The sequence below is a fragment of the Nansenia antarctica genome, assembly GCF_963989245.1.
Source record: "Nansenia antarctica genome assembly, chromosome: 9".
Taxonomy (NCBI): Eukaryota; Metazoa; Chordata; class Actinopteri; order Argentiniformes; family Microstomatidae; genus Nansenia; species Nansenia antarctica.
Genome location: NC_137679.1, coordinates 1,946,709 through 1,964,999, shown reverse-complemented (window position 1 = coordinate 1,964,999; position 18,291 = coordinate 1,946,709). Strand labels below are relative to the sequence as shown.

General features: G+C 43.0%; 1 protein-coding gene across 1 annotated transcript; it reads left to right on the top strand.

Moving 5' to 3' along the window:
• Positions 1-617: 617 nt before the first annotated feature.
• LOC308165037 (lysozyme g-like) lies at positions 618-18,019 on the top strand (the record flags this gene model as incomplete). The annotated part of the gene is made up of 3 exons (XM_080539138.1): positions 618-815; positions 1,684-1,825; positions 17,883-18,019. The coding sequence occupies 3 exons, from the start codon at positions 618-620 to the stop codon at positions 18,017-18,019; spliced, it is 477 nt and encodes a 158-aa protein (XP_080395264.1).
• Positions 18,020-18,291: the final 272 nt, after the last annotated feature.

Genomic DNA, 18,291 nt, shown 5'->3' with positions numbered 1-18,291 from the left:
TGCTGGTGGTGGAACAGATCAAATATGTGGAACGGCTAGTGGTCCCTGAGGAGGTTTGAGAACCACTGGTCTAGAGTCTAGCCAGAGCGCAAGAACGCTTTTTGGAACATAGTAATTTCTTCTTTTTTAATTCTTTTTTTAAGGTGTAGGGCCATCCCACTCTTTCTGTATTTTTTAACTAATGCTAAATTGACAACAATTAATCACATTTCTGTATAGGCCTTCTGTATAGGGAACGTGTTAGACGTCAGCTATCAGCTTTGACGACGCAGCGTTTATTAGCCTTCCCTTTTTACCATTATAATATGATTTATGCATCAAAATTAAAATCATTTTTTAACTTGGTCTACTGACGTCACACAAGAGTATGTTAGAGACTCATGCCTGGAGCTTCGGAAACAGTTGCCCGGAGCACTTTAGGTGCGTTCGTTTCGATTCTATGGACTCTGTGATTGGTCTGGCGAGGGTTAAAACCTTTTTGTATTTAATATTTTGTAACATTATTGTCATCATTCTTTATTTAAAATAAAATTATACATAATGACATTTTTAAAAAGGGGGAAAAAAGACCAATTTCATACAAATAAAGGCTTCTAACATTAATAATTTTCTATTGGATGCATCATAAAGGCGAGAGAGAAGCAGCGAACGACCTCAGTTCCATAAACCAATACAAGACCAAGATCTCAAATGTGGCACGAAGATATGGACAGGAGCCATCTCTCATCGCTGCCATCATCTCCAGAGAGTCCAGTGGTGGGCGGACTCTGATAAACGGCTGGGGGGACCATGGGAACGCCTGGGGCCTTATGCAGGTGGGTACTCAGACACGAGGGTGCGTTGGCCAGGGTTGTGTTAAGAGTAATAAGGGATGACGTTAGGTGAGGTTTCAATTCCATTTGATTCAATAGATCTTTTTCACGTCAGGGGGAAAGGGATCATTTGAGCGCCCAAGTTATACCTACAAATAAAACATAAACCATTAAAACCGACAGATACATGCAACAAGGGGTGGGGGGTGGGGGGTAAATGACTGTAAGTAACAATAGTAGTAACTAGAATACATGCTGCAGATTAATACGTTTTACAGGTAATGCAGCTACAGCTACTTATGCAGGATGTCAGGTCAAGTAGCAAACGGTCACCCCAAGCATTTTTCTCATATTTTCACAGGCAAGGCAAGGCAAGTTTATTTGTATAGCACATTTCATACAACAGGGGCAATTCAAAGTGCTTTACATACATTATTTAAAAATACAGCAAGAGGAGCATAGTAAGATTATTTTTTTTTACAATGAATAAAACGTGAATATAAGAAGTAAATAGATCAAACATTTGATAAGACAATAGTTAATGGGAAAAAGACATTGATAGAAGGGTTTGTGTTTAATCATAACTGCTGCAAAACATGAAGGTTTTTAGCTTAGATTTAAATATTTTAAGGGTTTGGGCCTGTTTGATTTCTTCAGGGAGTTTGTTCCAGGAGCATGCAGCAGCGTGACTGAAAGCTGCTGCACCGTGTTTTGTTTGTACTCTTGGAATTATTAGCTGATTAGTCTCAGCTGACCTTAGGGACCTTGCGGTAATATAGGGTGGGAGGAGATCTGATATGTATTTTGGTCCAAGACCATTTTGTGATTTGTATGTAATTAGGAGGATTTTTAATTCAATTCTCTCTCACAGGTTGACAAGCGCTACGGGAACACGCCCGTAGGGGGCTGGGACAGCGAGGAACATCTCAGCCAAGCCAACGGGATTCTGGTTTGGTTCCAGAATGAGGCACGAAGGAGATTCCCTAACTGGAAGAGTCATGAGCAGATGAGAGGTAGTCTATCGAACTTTTTAATATAGTTTGATTCAGATGATACTGTGGCTGTTAAACACCAAAACAAAGCTGCACTGTAACATTATTATATTTAGTACATACTAAACTAGATACAGCTTATTATAACCGGTGTAGGTACAGAATTTGATCGGGGTCCTGCCATTACTGATGACGTATCACCGTATGATTGGCTGTGATGATGTAACACATTATGATTGGTTGCAGAGCCGTAAACGTGATGACGTAACACATTATGATTGGCTGCAGAGCCGTAAACGGAAGCCATCTGGGTTACAGGAGCGGGCTAGTTTGCTAACGTTAGCAAACAATGTCAATGTGAACTCCACCCTAACCCTAACCCTAACCATAACCATAACCATAACCATAACCATAACCATAACCATAACCTAAACCCTAACCCTAACCTTAAATCTAACCCTAACCTTAACAACGTTAGCAAACTAGCCCGCTCCTGTAATTCAGATGGCTTCCGTTTACAGCTCTGCAGCCAATCATAATGTGCAACATCATCACAGCCAATCATTGATTGATTGATTGAAAACTTTATTAGAAGATTTGCAGAAGTAGGTACATGACAGTACATATTACATACAAGGTCAACTAACAGGATAAAAAACCCAAGAAAGCCACTGGCTTATTTCAATTGGGGTCCTTGATTCTCAATTCATCGTTACATGTAAGACAGACAAAGACAAATAACTATTACTATCTACAAGATAAAAATACATCCATCATGGGAAGAACAATACAACAAAACATGTTGTATGTACAGCGGGTAGGACAGGTGGGGACATACACCACAGGTGGGGGCGGGGGACAAAACACAAAGTATGTACAGTGGGTAGTTCGGGTCTTTTAATCAGATTTTTGATTTAGAGGGTCCAGTTACGGATTGCAGCCTCCTGTAAATGTTTTTTGAGAGTGGTTTTGAAGGTGGGCAGTGTTTTGCACTCCTTTAAGATTATAGGAAGGGCGTTCCACATTTTTACTGCATAGTTTGCAAACGAGTTTAACCCCTTGTTTGTGGTGCAACGCGGTTGAACGTGGTTCGTGGAGCTTCCTCTGGTGTTGTATGTGTGGACGTTGTTCACTTTTTGGAAGTATGTTGACAGGTACTTGGGTGTCTTTGTGGTGTAGCGTATCTGAAATGATATGATCATAATGTGTAACATCATCACAGCCAATCATAATGTGTAACATCATCACAGCCAATCATACAGGGATACGTTTCAGTAATGCCAGAACCCCGATCAAATTCCGAGAACCGTTCAAATTCTGTACCTACACCGGCCAATCGATTTCTTGTGTGAGATGGGATTATCGCAGTAACGCTGTTTATTGGCTAGCCATAGCATTCATAGTGACATCTGATTGGTGGCACCAACGCATGCGCAGTCAGTTGCTAAAGTAGAGGCGTGTTTAAGTGTTTTTCTGATCAGGTTTAGTTTTTCACCGAAACCGCATGGTTGTGATGTGCCGTCAATTCAGTATTTAATTTGTTTAAATAATTGTGTTCTTACGTCGCTTGTGGGCTATGAAAAAAAATTGAGAGAAGACTATATTTAATATTAGGAAATAATGTAAACCAAAATCGCAATCCAAAACATGGGTTTAACCAGGCCCGCCGAGATCCAAGTTAGGCTTAAGGAAGGGACAGTAGGTCCTGGATACTAGATTTCAGGGGTAACCAGGCCCGCCGAGATCCAAGTTAGGCTTAAGGAAGGGACAGTAGGTCCTGGATACTAGATTTCAGGGGTAATCAGGCCCGCCAAGATCCAAGTTAGGCTTAAGGAAGGGACAGTAGGTCCTGGATACTAGATTTCAGGGGTAACCAGGCCCGCCGAGATCCAAGTTAGGCTTAAGGAAGGGACAGTAGGTCCTGGATACTAGATTTCAGGGGTAACCAGGCCCGCCGAGATCCAAGTTAGGCTTAAGGAAGGGACAGTAGGTCCTGGATACTAGATTTCAGGGGTAACCAGGCCCGCCGAGATCCAAGTTAGGCTTAAGGAAGGGACAGTAGGTCCTGGATACTAGATTTCAGGGGTAACCAGGCCCGCCAAGATCCAAGTTAGGCTTAAGGAAGGGACAGTAGGTCCTGGATACTAGATTTCAGGGGTAACCAGGCCCGCCGAGATCCAAGTTAGGCTTAAGGAAGGGACAGTAGGTCCTGGATACTAGATTTCAGGGGTAACCAGGCCCGCCGAGATCCAAGTTAGGCTTAAGGAAGGGACGGTAGGTCCTGGATACTAGATTTCAGGGGTAACCAGGCCCGCCGAGATCCAAGTTAGGCTTAAGGAAGGGACAGTAGGTCCTGGATATTAAGGGGTAACCAGGCCCCGGTTGAAATACCCTGCAACCAAGTGAGAGGGCAGTACATTGCGGGTGGGGTAGCGTGTACCACAGGTGCAGGTCCCATACTAGCGTGACTACACTCATTGAGGGGGCTAAAATAGTATATAGTAGTGTATGAATGTATGACATGTATCACATAGTGTGTAAGAAATGTAAATCTTTACCTTTTCTTTTGACTGTTTTCCCCTGCTTTTATATTCATTCTATGCTTGTATATGTTTTTATATTCACTTTATGTTCTTATTCCTGTTGTAAAGCACTTTGAGCTGCATTTCTTGTATGAAAGGTGCTATATAAATAAAGCTTTACTTACTTACAATGGGGTGACATGCTTTTTGGCAAGAGCTGTAGTTCTCCCCATGGCCACCGGGTATAGCTGGTGTTCTGGTGATGTATGCTGCCTTCATACCTGAGATGTTGTTCATGAACTTTATTAAACTTTAGGCGGGTGTACTTTTGTGGTTTCTGATAGGTTGAAAAGTCATATGGGCGGGGGTAGAGAGCCTCAGACGTGATGTTTACTGCGGCCTGCTGTCAAAGCGAATTTATCTCGCAGACCAGTCGTTCCCCAGCACAATTTGGGGGCGGCTTTTTGGTTGCAAGTGAATTAAATGTAGTCATCACCAGTTGTTCTCCCTGCGACCTCCGACCTCCCTGTAACCAGATGTACTGTAAGTGTGATGTATTCACCGTTGCCATGGTTTTGTTAACGCTATGCATACTGGGTATTGAAAATGCCATGTTGTACTGTTATGTTGATCTAACGTGGGGCTACACAGTAGAATACAATAAATACTCAAGTTACAGCCGTTGTCTGAGTAGTACATGTTATACAGGTGAGGTTCCTAGTCCTCCGGATACAACAGTAAGCACTCGCCAAGTCAGCTCATTTGGTAGTGTCGAATATTTCTCTGTTTCAGTGATAAAAGAAGGTAAACTCCTGGCCAAAGTTTTAAAAGTATTTATTCAAAAAAGGTTGGGTCTTCAGATTACAGGCACACTGAACAGTCACAACGTGAATCGAGGTAGTAGAGATCAGAATGAGCTCCCGACTGAGCTCCAGGTTTTATAGCCTTCCTTCTAGGCCTCTGATTGGCCTAGACCCTCGGGGGCGTGCATGCGTGTGTGTGTGTGTGACTGCGCATTGTGCGACAATTCGTGTGTGTGTGTCAGCACATGTGCGACAACTCGTGTGTGTGTGTCAGCACATGTGCGACAAGATCGTTTATAATGAAGTATCAAAAGTATTTGATAAAGTGTATATGAAGTAATAAAAATATACGTGAATATATGTGTAAGATATACGTTATATAAGAAAGCTACTAATGTGTAAAAATATACTACACATCCCCCCTCGGACCACCCAGAGGGTGTTCCGAAACTAAATGATCACATAAACCAAAAAATAAAAACACAAACCCCACATATCACAGCTAAGAAAATATAATAAAAAAAAATAAAAAATAAAAAAATAAAAAAATAAAAAATAAAAATAACTATTAAGAACCCAAAGACATCACGCAAAAAACAGAAATCAACCAATAACAAAAAGAATCTTGAAAATAACAACCACAATTAAACCAAACACAGTCCATCATGCACAAATCAATATAGAAACTTCCAACGACCGATGTTTTCTTTGTCCTTGAAGCGCCAGGGACAGAGGTTACTAGCACATGAACCCAGTTGGAGAACAGCCTTTACCGCTTTCTCAGATTGATATCCTTTCCCAGTCAAGAGTGTTTCCTTCGTTGTGCTAGGAACAGAACCGCTTTCCTATCTTTGCATAACCACCACACCACTTCTCAACTGACATCAATCACATGATATAGAAAGAAACAAACAGTAATCGAAGCAAATAATCATAAAACATCACTTAATAAACAAATCATCAAAAGAGGAAACAAAATCAGAAAGCAAAACAGAATCCAGCTTTTGCTCATCAGCTACGTTGGTCAACATTAAAGCATTAATAGGAACATCCGAAATACACTTTCCAAAACATTTGATCAAAATACCAAGTAACATAATACAGATGATAATGACAACAAAAATAATAGCGACGGACCTGATCATATTACCAACACCTGAAAAAGCAGAATCAAAGAAATCTAACATATTCCAACCGTGTTCTTTATGTAAATCCTCTACACCCTTCTTGTTAGATTCATGAAAATCATGCAAAGCGTTACCAGAATCCGAAATATAACTGCAGCATTCACCGCCTATCAAAGCACAAGTACCACCCTGACTGGCCAAAATAATGTCCAAAGCCATTCTATTTTGGAGAGCTACATTCTTAGTTTCAGTCAATTCAGTGGCCAGGGCAGACACTACAGCATCCGAAGCATTAATGTGTTTTTCAAGAACGGATGATAAGGCACTTAATTCAGTCTGAGTGTTGTAGACACCATAACTTGGGAATATTAGGCCAAAAAACTTCTGAGCGGCAGACAACGCCCTACGACTACGATGGGTTGCTTGTTTGTGAAGTACAGACATCTCCTCCCGAGTAACTTTCCTAATCAAAGGTATCAGATGAGCCAAATAACAACCACCCTCAATCAAAGCAGGAAGCTTAGAGAATGCATCATTATCACACACAAGAAACACATGTTCCGGGAGTTGAAGCTCCGTACCAGGATACGAGAAAATGGTTCCACCTATACAAGACGCAGCCCCTAACTGACGAACCGAGCTGATCTTGGGCCGTACTTGAATGTCAATACAGGTTGTAACATTTACGAGAGGCATGACTTTAAGCTGCGTGGTGCCTCTCTGCCGTCTGGTAGTATTGGTATCATGTAATTTCATTTGAGGCACCATAGCACAATCAACAACTTTACATTTTAATCCAGAAATAACAACTGAACCCCTCCACCGTGTAGAAGTCACACTCCCAGAACATGACAGATGAGGACTCAATGCAGTACCATTTAATTGAGCGAACATAGCTTGGATAATATATATCTTCTTCGGACCTGTTGGTTGTGACAAATGTGTAAGCCTATCAATAATAACCTTCCCCACACCGCTAGGCCTATGGTGTTTGTTAACCGCTGCTGTCAGACGTTCCAACACACCAATATCCACACCTGCATAGGAAGAATTTAAAGGAACCAGAATCGTGCTGGGCTGACAAGAAGAGCTCTGGTTCTTGCCCTGTAAAACAAATGGGGCTAAACCCTGCCAATTATAATGAAGCCATTCTGCTTTAGTTAACGGTATGGGGAAAAACATAGGAGCAGACGCACTTACAGGGACCTGTTGACAAATCCAACAATCAGAATAATTCATTTTTGAAGCAAAATCTTTCATGATACTAGTGGCAGAATTAGGGTGGGACCGTGTCCCCAGGTGATTAGAATCATACAACAAATAATCGTCAGTAGCGACTACAATCGCCTTCATAGGAGCCTTCACAGCAACATTTTCAACCTTTCCAGGTAACTCATCGTGAACATATTTATGCACCAATGTCTCACAGTCCAACCTATAGTGGTGTGGATAGTCAGGCCTGGTCCTACAAATTTTGTCCTTGAAATTGTTGGATTTACTAGACACCGGTTCACCGATATCACGTCTAGCACACCAATACGAGCTCTCTTCCTGGTCAACATTAGTTAATGTCACACGAGTTTCTTGCATGTTGCTTGAGTACTGATCAAGTGTAATATATGTAGTATCCAATAAATACCACTCGCTCTCTTCGGCGGTATAGATCAAACAATCATCAATAGTACAACGTGAATGTGGGCAAGTAAAAGCTCTACTTGCTATGATCATTCTTCTCTGACGTCCAGGCATAACAGTGTGTGAGTAAAGTGTAACATTGTCCAAAGAAGTCAATGGGGTAGGAACACTAAGGGGTATATTAGTCTCTGAAACGGCATGGCTTGAGTTTCCTCCTAATTGGCCTTGGTGTTTTACGGGGTCTGTCTGGTTGAGGTGTATCACTGACAGGTCTGTGTCTCTCAATGGTACCTCGGTCCGGGCATCCGCCCGGGTTGCTGACATCTCCGTCTGGAGCATTGTCAGGGTCGGAAGGGGTGACAACAGGGGCAACACCAGGCTCGGTAGAACCCCCAAGAGGGGTGTCGCAGTCACTGGATCCTTCACGGTCTCCGTTGACCCACTCATCAGTGGGCTGGACAGGGTCTGGGACGAGGCCCCCGGCATCATCTGCATCATGACGCAGATACTCACCAACATCTTCGTCAGCCTGGATGTCCAAGCTGTGGACTTCCTCGTCCCCAGGGATCTCCTCACCATCCTGCTGAGGTTCTCCCTCATCGTCCTCATTGGGTGCCTTGATGCAGTGATGAACGTGATACCAGGTGGGGGACCCCTTGATCTGGAGGGCAGTCCCAGTGCACCGAACGACCTCGTAAGGTCCTTCCCGTCGAGCCTCATGCCACTTCCGTCTGTAGACCTTCACGTATACCTTGTCACCCGGTTGCAACGCGTCCTTCCTCTCCTGTGCGTTCACCTCCTCCTCACGTTCCTGTTTGTGGAGCACATAAGAAGAGATACTCTTTTGCCGGTTAGTCATGTACTGTACATAGGCTTTCATGTCACTCTCCAGGAGAGCCAAACTTGGCCCTTTCCCACTGGTTCGTACACAGGGAGCTGTCATTATCCTCCCCATTACCAGTTCATGGGGAGTCAAGTGCAGCCCTCGAATCTCACTGGAACGACAGGCCATCAATGCAAGAGGGAGTCCTTCCAACCAATTAAGACCTGTATGCTTACAGACCTTAGAAAGACGGTTCTTAAGGACCCCGTTCATCCTCTCTACTATCCCCTGGCTTTGAGGTGAGTAAATACACCCAAGTCTCTGCTTGATTCCCAACTTTTGTAGTATAAGCTTTACCGTCTTATCCACAAATTCCTTACCATTGTCTGACGATATCCTATCTGGAATTCCAAACCTAGGCATGACTTCCCTGCATAGGAACTTTGCTACAGACTGAGCATCCTTTCTTCGAGTGGGGCAAGCTTCTACCCATCTGCTGAACCTGTCTACTACAACTAGCATGTACCTGTATCCTGCAATAGGTTGAATCATGTCCACATAATCAATCACTAAATGTTTCATTGGCCCGTTTGGGGTAGGGATATGCCCAGTTCCCACTGGTATTCCAGGTCTGATATTGTTCTTCAAACAGACCACACATTGACCAAGGACATGGTCTATTTGTTCCAACAAATATGGAGCCCAAAAACCATATTCCTTGGTGATCTTGCGTCTTACCTCCCCCCTGGACACATGTGCTAATCCATGAGCTTCCTGTATCAGTACGCCTAATAAATCTGGGGGTGCCACAACCAGCCCCTCATGATTTCTCCATAGACCTGTGTCATCCTGACTAGCTCCTCTTGTTAACCATAAGTTTTTGTCTAGCGCATTTGCCTCACTCTGTAACATCAACAAATCCTCAAGCGTGACCATGCCCTGTAACTGTACTTCATGTGTGACCAGCAGAACTTTACCTGCTTTGTCTGCTCCTGTAATAGCTTTGGCTGCATCATCTGCAGCCCTGTTACCTTGTGTGACATGTGATGAGTCAGATCTGTGTGCGGCACACTTCACTATGGCTAATTCCCTTGGTTTCATCATGGCTTGTAACAGCTTCATGATTTGAGCGTGGTGCTGAATAGGCGAACCATCAGTTTTCTTAAAACCCCGTCCCTTCCATACAGCTCCATGTAAATGACACACATTGTGGGCATAGGCAGAGTCGGTGTATACTGTCACTCTTTGTCCGGTTCCCAAATTGCATGCTTCTGTGAGGGCAATCAATTCAGCCAACTGAGCTGAACAAGGCTGAGGAACAGCCTCGGCTTGTTCCACAATGAACCCCGAATTTTGGGATCGGACTATGGCATACCCGGCACGTAAATGTTCTCCTACCCGGTAACAAGATCCATCAGTCCAATACTCAACGTCAGCTTCCTTTAAAGGCAAAGCTAGTAGATCTGCTCTAAGCTTAGAGTACCTCGTAGCTTCCTTCACACAATCGTGTGGTTCCCCATCTTCTGGGGTTGGCAAGGTCTCTGCTGGGTTAAGTGTGTTACATCTTAGTAAGGTTACATCTTCCCTTTCCAACATCCTGTAATAATCCCTAATCCTAGGCATCGTCAAAGTGTACTTGCCTTGATTCAAGAGGTTCCTTAGACTGTGGTGGCAGAGAATGGTAATTGGGTACCCCATTGTTAAGGCTGTTGCCTTCTCGTACATAAGATAAGCCCCGGCCATTGCTCTGTAACATGGCGCGAAACCCATTTCTACCTCTGAATATGCGACAGAGTAATAGGCTATGGGCTGTGGACTAGGTCCAATGCCTGTTGGTTGCGTAAGAACAGCGCAGGCATACTTCCCCTCGGCTGAAGAAGAAACATACAATCCAAATTCTTTGGAATAATCTGGAAGCGCTAAAGCTGGCGCTTCTTGCAATTTGTGTTTAATTGTCTCAAACGCCAAATCAGCTTCCCTTGTCCAAGTAATGCAAGATTGGAGGTTATCGCTACCTGTTTCCTTAATCATCCCCCTCAATGGAGCGACTAGTCTAGAGTAATCCTCCACCCATGCTGAACTATACCCAGTAATGCCCAAAAACATCATCATTTCCCTAACCGTTCGTGGTTTTGGAGCCTTCTGAATAGCTTCCAAATGTTCATTTGTGACGCTGCGATGTCCCTGTGTAATGGATTGTCCTAAGTAAGTTACCTTTTCCTGACAATACTGTAGCTTCTTTTTAGACACCTTGTGTCCCTTCTCCGCCAAAACCTTTAACAGTTTAACGGAATCCCTGTGACATGTTTCTTCATCTGGGGCACAAAGGAGTATGTCATCCATGTACTGAATGGCAGTACTACTTATCATCTGTTCTAACCCGTCTAAGTCCTCCCTTAAGACCTGATTAAAAACATGAGGACTGTGTTTGTACCCCTGTGGCATTCTGGTATATTGATAATGCTGACCTTTGTAGGTAAACCCAAATAACCCTTGACTTTCTACACTAAGAGGTATAGAAAAGAAAGCCCCGCATAAATCAATCACTGTAAATACTTTGGCTGTAGATGGAATCTGAGTCAACAGCACATGAGGATCAGGAACTTCAGCTGGATAGCTGACGACTACCTCATTCACAGCCCGTAGGTCATGTACCAGACGATATGAACCATCAGGTTTCGTCACTGGCAGAAGAGGTGTATTGCTTAACGGATATTGAGTTATCTTCAGGACTCCTGCCTCTAACAGTCCTTTGATCTGTGGCTCAATTCCATCAATTGCTTCCTGTTTCAATGGGTATTGGTTTTTCCAAGGGGGTTCTGCACCCGGTATGAGTTCAACTCTCAATGGACGAGCTGATTTCACAAATCCAATGTCTGTACTGTTCTTTGCCCACAGGTCGGCTGGCACGTTCTGCATCATTTCTTCTCTGAGGTCTCTGTCAGCTTGTACAGGAAGGATTAGCTGGTTCATTAGCTTCACAGTCTGCGGATGTCCTATTCCTTGAGCAGAGATCATCAGTTTGGTGAACTGTCCATCAATGCTCCTCCAGATAGCAGGGTTTTCTTTTGTCGTTACAAATCTGGCTTTTTCTGAGTCTGCCATCATTGCCCCTAAATGCTTCTGCTTATAGTGTTCAGATATCATAAGTGTCACATGAGGGATGCTACCCTCAATCTTATGCTCCTGATCTAGATAAGTGTCACTGTTTATCTTCATAGCCACTCCCTGAGGGCCTAGGATTATACAACTTGCACTAAGCTGTACCTGTTTTGGCTGATGCTTCAGCCACTCATCTGGGGTTGCATCTGCAACTTCTCTAAAATACTGGAGTGTACAATGCAATGGATCAGTAGGCCTTCTGGCCTCTGCCATGTGTGCCAGGATATAATTGTCCCACATCCTTGCTGGTTCCATTAGGTCTGGGCTAAGCCCTCCCACCCAATATACCATAGATGCGTTGTTGTCCATCATGACAGACAGTTGTCTGTTCTCTTGTGGCACTGTCACCTGACAGCCGTCCGGTGTGCATTTCACGGTACAATTTAACTGGCATAGTGCATCTCTCCCTAGTAGCCCTATTGGCGTGTGTTCTGATACAAGTATTGACAGATTTGCTCTCTGTCCTTTGTACTCTAAGCTTACAAGCTCAGTGGTAGGGATCAGCTGTTTAATTCCCTCGAATCCGATTGTCTTCACATATTTCCCAGACATAGGAAGGTGCGTGGCGTCTTCAGGCTTCAGACAGGTGTAGGCTGCTCCACTGTCCACCATCAATTCTAATGGACGTTGGTTGACCGACACCCATATTGTAGGTTCATCTTCAGGCCTGTTTGTCACCACCAGCTGGCACCCCCCTTTCGGATCTTCTGGGCACCCCTATAGCGCAGCTGCTGGGCCTCCATAGGGGTTCACCACTCCTGGAGCCGGTGCAGCAGGGGGCTTATCTCCTCCTTTCTGTTTCCCCCCTGCGCCCCCCTGGTTCTTCTTAAAGCAGGTACGTTTTAAGTGTCCATACTGGCCGCATACGAAACATGGTCCTAGTACCCTCCTCGGTGCTGTGGTCCATCCCTCTTGTGGTGGTCCTTGGCCAGGCTGGTTGTATGGAACCACTTGCACCCCTGGTGGCCCCTGTGGGTATGGATTCCCCCCTTGTGGCCCCTGTGGGTATGACTGGGGAGGGACAATTTGCAGTTGCTGTGGCTGAGATGGGACCTGTAGGGCTATAGTCTGCTCTCTCTCTTTGGTTTTCTTGCCTTCTGTCAATTGCACTTGAGTTAGTTTTCTGAGTGAGTCCTCGTCTTGTGCCTTCTGTGCCTGAATCTTCTTTCTAAATAATTCTACTTGGTGTGCTATGTTGTCTATATAAACAGCCTTGCTCATGTGTCGTAGGCCCACCACTTCTGCTAACTTGTTCTTAACTGGGGTAGGGAGACCTTGTTGAATCTTTTCCCTGATTATGGCTTTTTCTAACGGGTTATCTTCGGCATCCTTCCCTGTCACACTTCTCCATTGAGAGTGCACACGGGCAACGTACCCCCGGGGATTTTCATCTCCCCCCAGTGGCTTCACAATGACATTGTCTGGGTGAATGTGAGTAGGGTATGTTTCTCTGATTGCCTTCCACAGCTTGCCTCTGTTTGCTGCGAAGAGTTCTGGATCATAAACGGATGTATCGATATATCTATGAAGTCCCGCCTTCATCAATATTTCCTGCATGGTGTCCAATCCTGTAATGGTAGCTAAGAGTCTTTTCAAATCCCCCATAGCAGCGTGCGTTCCTGTCAATCTCACGTCGACTTGCGCCGTCCAAGGGTGGCCTCCATCTTCCAGGACTGGGAGTTTTTCGATCACTTCTGACAGATCCGTATGATTCCAAGGACGATATTCCATCTGGTTACCTCGAATCAGCACTGGGAAGTTCCCCTGAGTTTCCTCTTCTTCCGATGCTGTTTCATAATCGCTCACTTGTGGCTCTTGTGGCTCCGTTTTTACTTCCCGCCTTGGTGTCGCTTCCCGCCTTGGTGTCGCTTCCCGCCTTGGTGTCGCTCCGGACCTTGGGGAGTTCAACCGGGATGCAGGTGATGCTGCCGCTTGAGATTGACGACACGTTTCTCTTTCTACGTCTAGGTCCTGCAGCTGTTGTCTGTAGTCCTCTTCGTTTCTTAGGATTTTCGCACGGAGTTTTCTTGCCCTCCTTTCTCCCTCCTCTTCATCCCTGTCTTCCTGCAGCTTCATCTTCTTTTGCTTTAAGCTCTCTCTTCTCTTCCCTGCCTTCAGAGACTTCTGCTCATCTTCAGAACTATTTTCTTCTTTTCCCTTCTTATAGCGTATTTTCCCTCCCTGCTTTTCGGCCCTGGCTAGTAGTTTTCTTATTGGAGAACTGTAGCCTCCTTGTGCATTGCTGTCATCACTGGAATCTTTGCCATCTCCTCCACTGCCATCTTCACCGTCATCCGTCTTGTCCCTCCTGTCGTCCTCTTTTCCCCTCGGCTCCTCCTTCTTTTTCTGTTTGGCACCTGACCTGTTCTCTGGTTCGAAGTCCACGGTCACTTTCGCTCTTCCCCTCTCTAGTACATTTTCATCCTTATCTTTGATAGTGAAGGTTCCACTCGTACTTAGGACAGGGACCTGAGGGTAGATCCGCTGAGAATTGTCCTCCAGTCTCTTGGCATAGGGAGGAGGACTGGAGATTGGAGCTGTGTGTGAGAATGGAATGTTCACTTTCTCTTCCATTGCTTTGGCCAATTCATCTCTTTTTTCTGGATCCATGTGAGCTGTTTTCTCTTTCCAAGCTAATGCTACTTTCTGCCCCTCTACCTTGAAGAGGTCTAAAATAGCTAACTCTAACCTGCGTTTCTCTGATCTAATCTTTCCTTTTTGATGCGCCTTATGTGCATTGATAAGTATCTCCAATGTTGCAATTAATTGTAAATCAAAGGTGCCCTCTGCTGGCCATGGTTGTTCAATGTCTGCCCAACGAATATTCCATTTCGTTGATATCTCGCTAATCTCCTTAACAAGAGGATTCATTTTTTCCACTATAGCCACAGGAGATGAATTTGCTAATATTCCCTTGTCTGTATTAACAGCCCTCACAATGTTACTGGGTTTGGCTCCCATGTTTGAAATATTTATACTGCTTAATATGCTGAAAATATGCTATAAGGTGTACTTTCCTTACAACCCACCTTCTGTTGCTGTATCTGCTAAACAGATACTAGTCCAACTCTTAACTGTGTCAACTGTCCACACAGAACACTACAACTCCGGAACAACGGATTGTTTCAGTGGTATTGTGTATTATTGACTTAAATGTAATCTATGTGTATGCGTTTTAATCTAAATGGTTTTTTTTTTTTTTCCTTATTATGTATGAATGTGTCACTTAATTGCTCAATCAATACTAATTATAGTTCAGGTCAACTTAATTATTAAACTACAAAGGCTGTTCAACACAATTATCAAATTACAAAAAGCAGGTCACGCTTTAAGTCTTTCTGATCCACAACCCCTTGCTTGATCAATCCTCAGATAGAAACTGTTCTACTATTCTTTAATCAAGAACTGTGAAAAAAGAACTTTACTTCAAATAAAAAGATGTAAAACACGAATATTAATCACAACCTGTAAAGAAATCGACTTGTCATTGGGAAGGAATAAAATGATTAATTATTCATTACAATCTGTAAGGAAATCGACCTGCTACTTGGAAGGAATGCACAATCAACTAGACTTAGTCATTTACACTTCATTGATGAAATCCTGTGGAAGAAAACGTCATCCCTAGACCACTATAAACCAATTGATCAAAGTTTTGTGAAAACTGAAAATGAAATAATCTGAATAATTAATTAAATCAATTTGTAATTACTTAAATTAATTGAAGTAACCCTCCATTTATCATTGTAAAAGACTATATCGTCGACCTCAGGCGGATGCACTGATGGAGAACCAGTGTTCCAGTGTGATTCGTATTCCGTCCACTGGAGAGCAGCAAACAATTAAAAATGTCTTATATTGTTCCAACCACTAGAGGGCAGTAAACAATTAAAAACGTCTTATCTTGTTTCAACCACCAGAGGGCAGTAAATAATTAAAAACGTCCTATCGTGTCTCTTCCACTAGATGGCAGTAAAGAATTAAAAACGTCCTATCGTGTCTCGACCAGTAGAGGCCGCCACACCGAAGATGTTTTACAGAATGACTATCTTACCTAAAACTCTCAATCTATCTTTTTTATTTTTACAATCTATCCCTAAATCAATTGTTAAGTGAAATGAATGAATGATTCGTTAGAATTATTCACTATATCATCATATACATTGATTTAAAACTTATGGAATCAATCAATTGTTCTGGGAAACAGAAAATGAATGCTCTGAATAATTAATTCAACTGATAAGTAATTAATTAAATTAATTAAAGTAATTTGCTATAGAACACTCAATTAAAAACTTCAATCTATGAGTGATCTCTACAGATCTCTCGTCAACATTCTATGCAAGCAGGCAGGGCCGTTTTATTGGGGTCTGTGACCCTGCTGTGATTCTGCTCAGGGAAAGCAGCCTTGTCTAGACTCACGCACAAATTGCCTCATATGTTTTGAATCTAACCTAAAGTCACAATCTATCTTTACTTTTAACAAACTATGACAAATATCTTTAAACTACGTTAAATCTATGTAATGCAACAATCACACGCAACGTGTCTGTATGTTTGAACAACAGGAGAAGAAGGAAGAGAGGGAGGGGCTAGCCTTTGTCCTTCTCTGTGGGGAAACCCCCGCGTGTTTGTAGCCTGCTTTAAAACAATCTTTTTAACACAACTTGTTTTCATAAACGATTACTTTTCACGACACCGCAATATCAAGATTATTTTTCAATGCAGTTCAACGTATTATTTGCCAAGATAATCTTATTCAAATACTTGTAAAATGGCACATGCTTTCCACTAGGCCCTGTGTGTCCACTAAGCCTGCCTCCATCCACACAAAGGAAGAAATTGGCGCCAACTCAGACATGCATCCACACAAAGGAAAAATAGCGCCCTGTCTATTCAAACCACGGTTTTCCTCCGTGCTCCCAAGTAATTTAACAATGCATATCTCTAAAATAGCGCTATTTTCTGCTCACTAGCACGGACTCTGCTCTTTCAAACTAGGAATTCCAATTCCATACCATTTGAATAGAGCTATCTCCTGAGCTTTTACACTCCACCAGACTATTGCCTGACACAAATCACAGTTATTAGCCTGCTAGAAAAACGTCTTCCCCTAGCTTGTGCTAATACCTTGTTCTTAAAACAAGACTACAGCAGCTGTTCTCTGCTATACCACAATAATAACCACACACACGATAAAAATCGTACAATTAAAACACTTTTCTCAATACAGGTTTTATAACCCGGCTCTCTCTGACTATCCTCGACCCAGTTATATATTAAAGATTCGGTTTAAATATAGCTCATTCGATTTACAGTCTATTTTGCGCAGCTCCGCCTTGTCCTCGCGAATTCAGCAGAAACTTACCCTTGTTGACTTGAAGAATTGCAAAACGACCGATCATCCAGCGCTATGGAAATGTCCCTTCGTGGTCGCCACTTATGTCGAATATTTCTCTGTTTCAGTGATAAAAGAAGGTAAACTCCTGGCCAAAGTTTTAAAAGTATTTATTCAAAAAAGGTTGGGTCTTCAGATTACAGGCACACTGAACAGTCACAACGTGAATCGAGGTAGTAGAGATCAGAATGAGCTCCCGACTGAGCTCCAGGTTTTATAGCCTTCCTTCTAGGCCTCTGATTGGCCTAGACCCTCGGGGGCGTGCATGCGTGTGTGTGTGTGTGACTGCGCATTGTGCGACAATTCGTGTGTGTGTGTCAGCACATGTGCGACAACTCGTGTGTGTGTGTCAGCACATGTGCGACAAGATCGTTTATAATGAAGTATCAAAAGTATTTGATAAAGTGTATATGAAGTAATAAAAATATACGTGAATATATGTGTAAGATATACGTTATATAAGAAAGCTACTAATGTGTAAAAATATACTACAGTAGCAATTGAACAAGTGAGGTGATAAATTGTCTATTTCTTATACAAATGAACTCTATGTTCTGCATTTGGGTTCACTAGCCAATATCACTAACATCTTTCTTTGTTTTTCCCAGCGGGGTTGGCCGGCTACAACATGGGGCTGGAGAAGATGTCAAGTAAACCCGAGGAAGTAGACGATCACACCCATCAAAGGAACTACTCCAGAGATGTCCTCCTGAGACAAGCATATTACAAGCGCCAGGGTTATTAATGTAACCCTCATAGTTGTAAACTGTGGTTGCCGACCATAGTAGGTTTTGATTCTAACAATCATGAAGAAAGTGGTTTTTTTGAGTAAATAAACCTGAAAATCATTCACATTTATTGAGATTGTAACAGTGATCAGTAACAGTGGTCATAAATTCACATTTATTATCTTTTAGTATTTCCTTTTTTCATTTAAGTTCATGTTTGATTTTACTTTCAGCCAAACGTTATCTTACCTGTTCATGTTTAGACAAGTATCTCACACCTGTGTGTGCT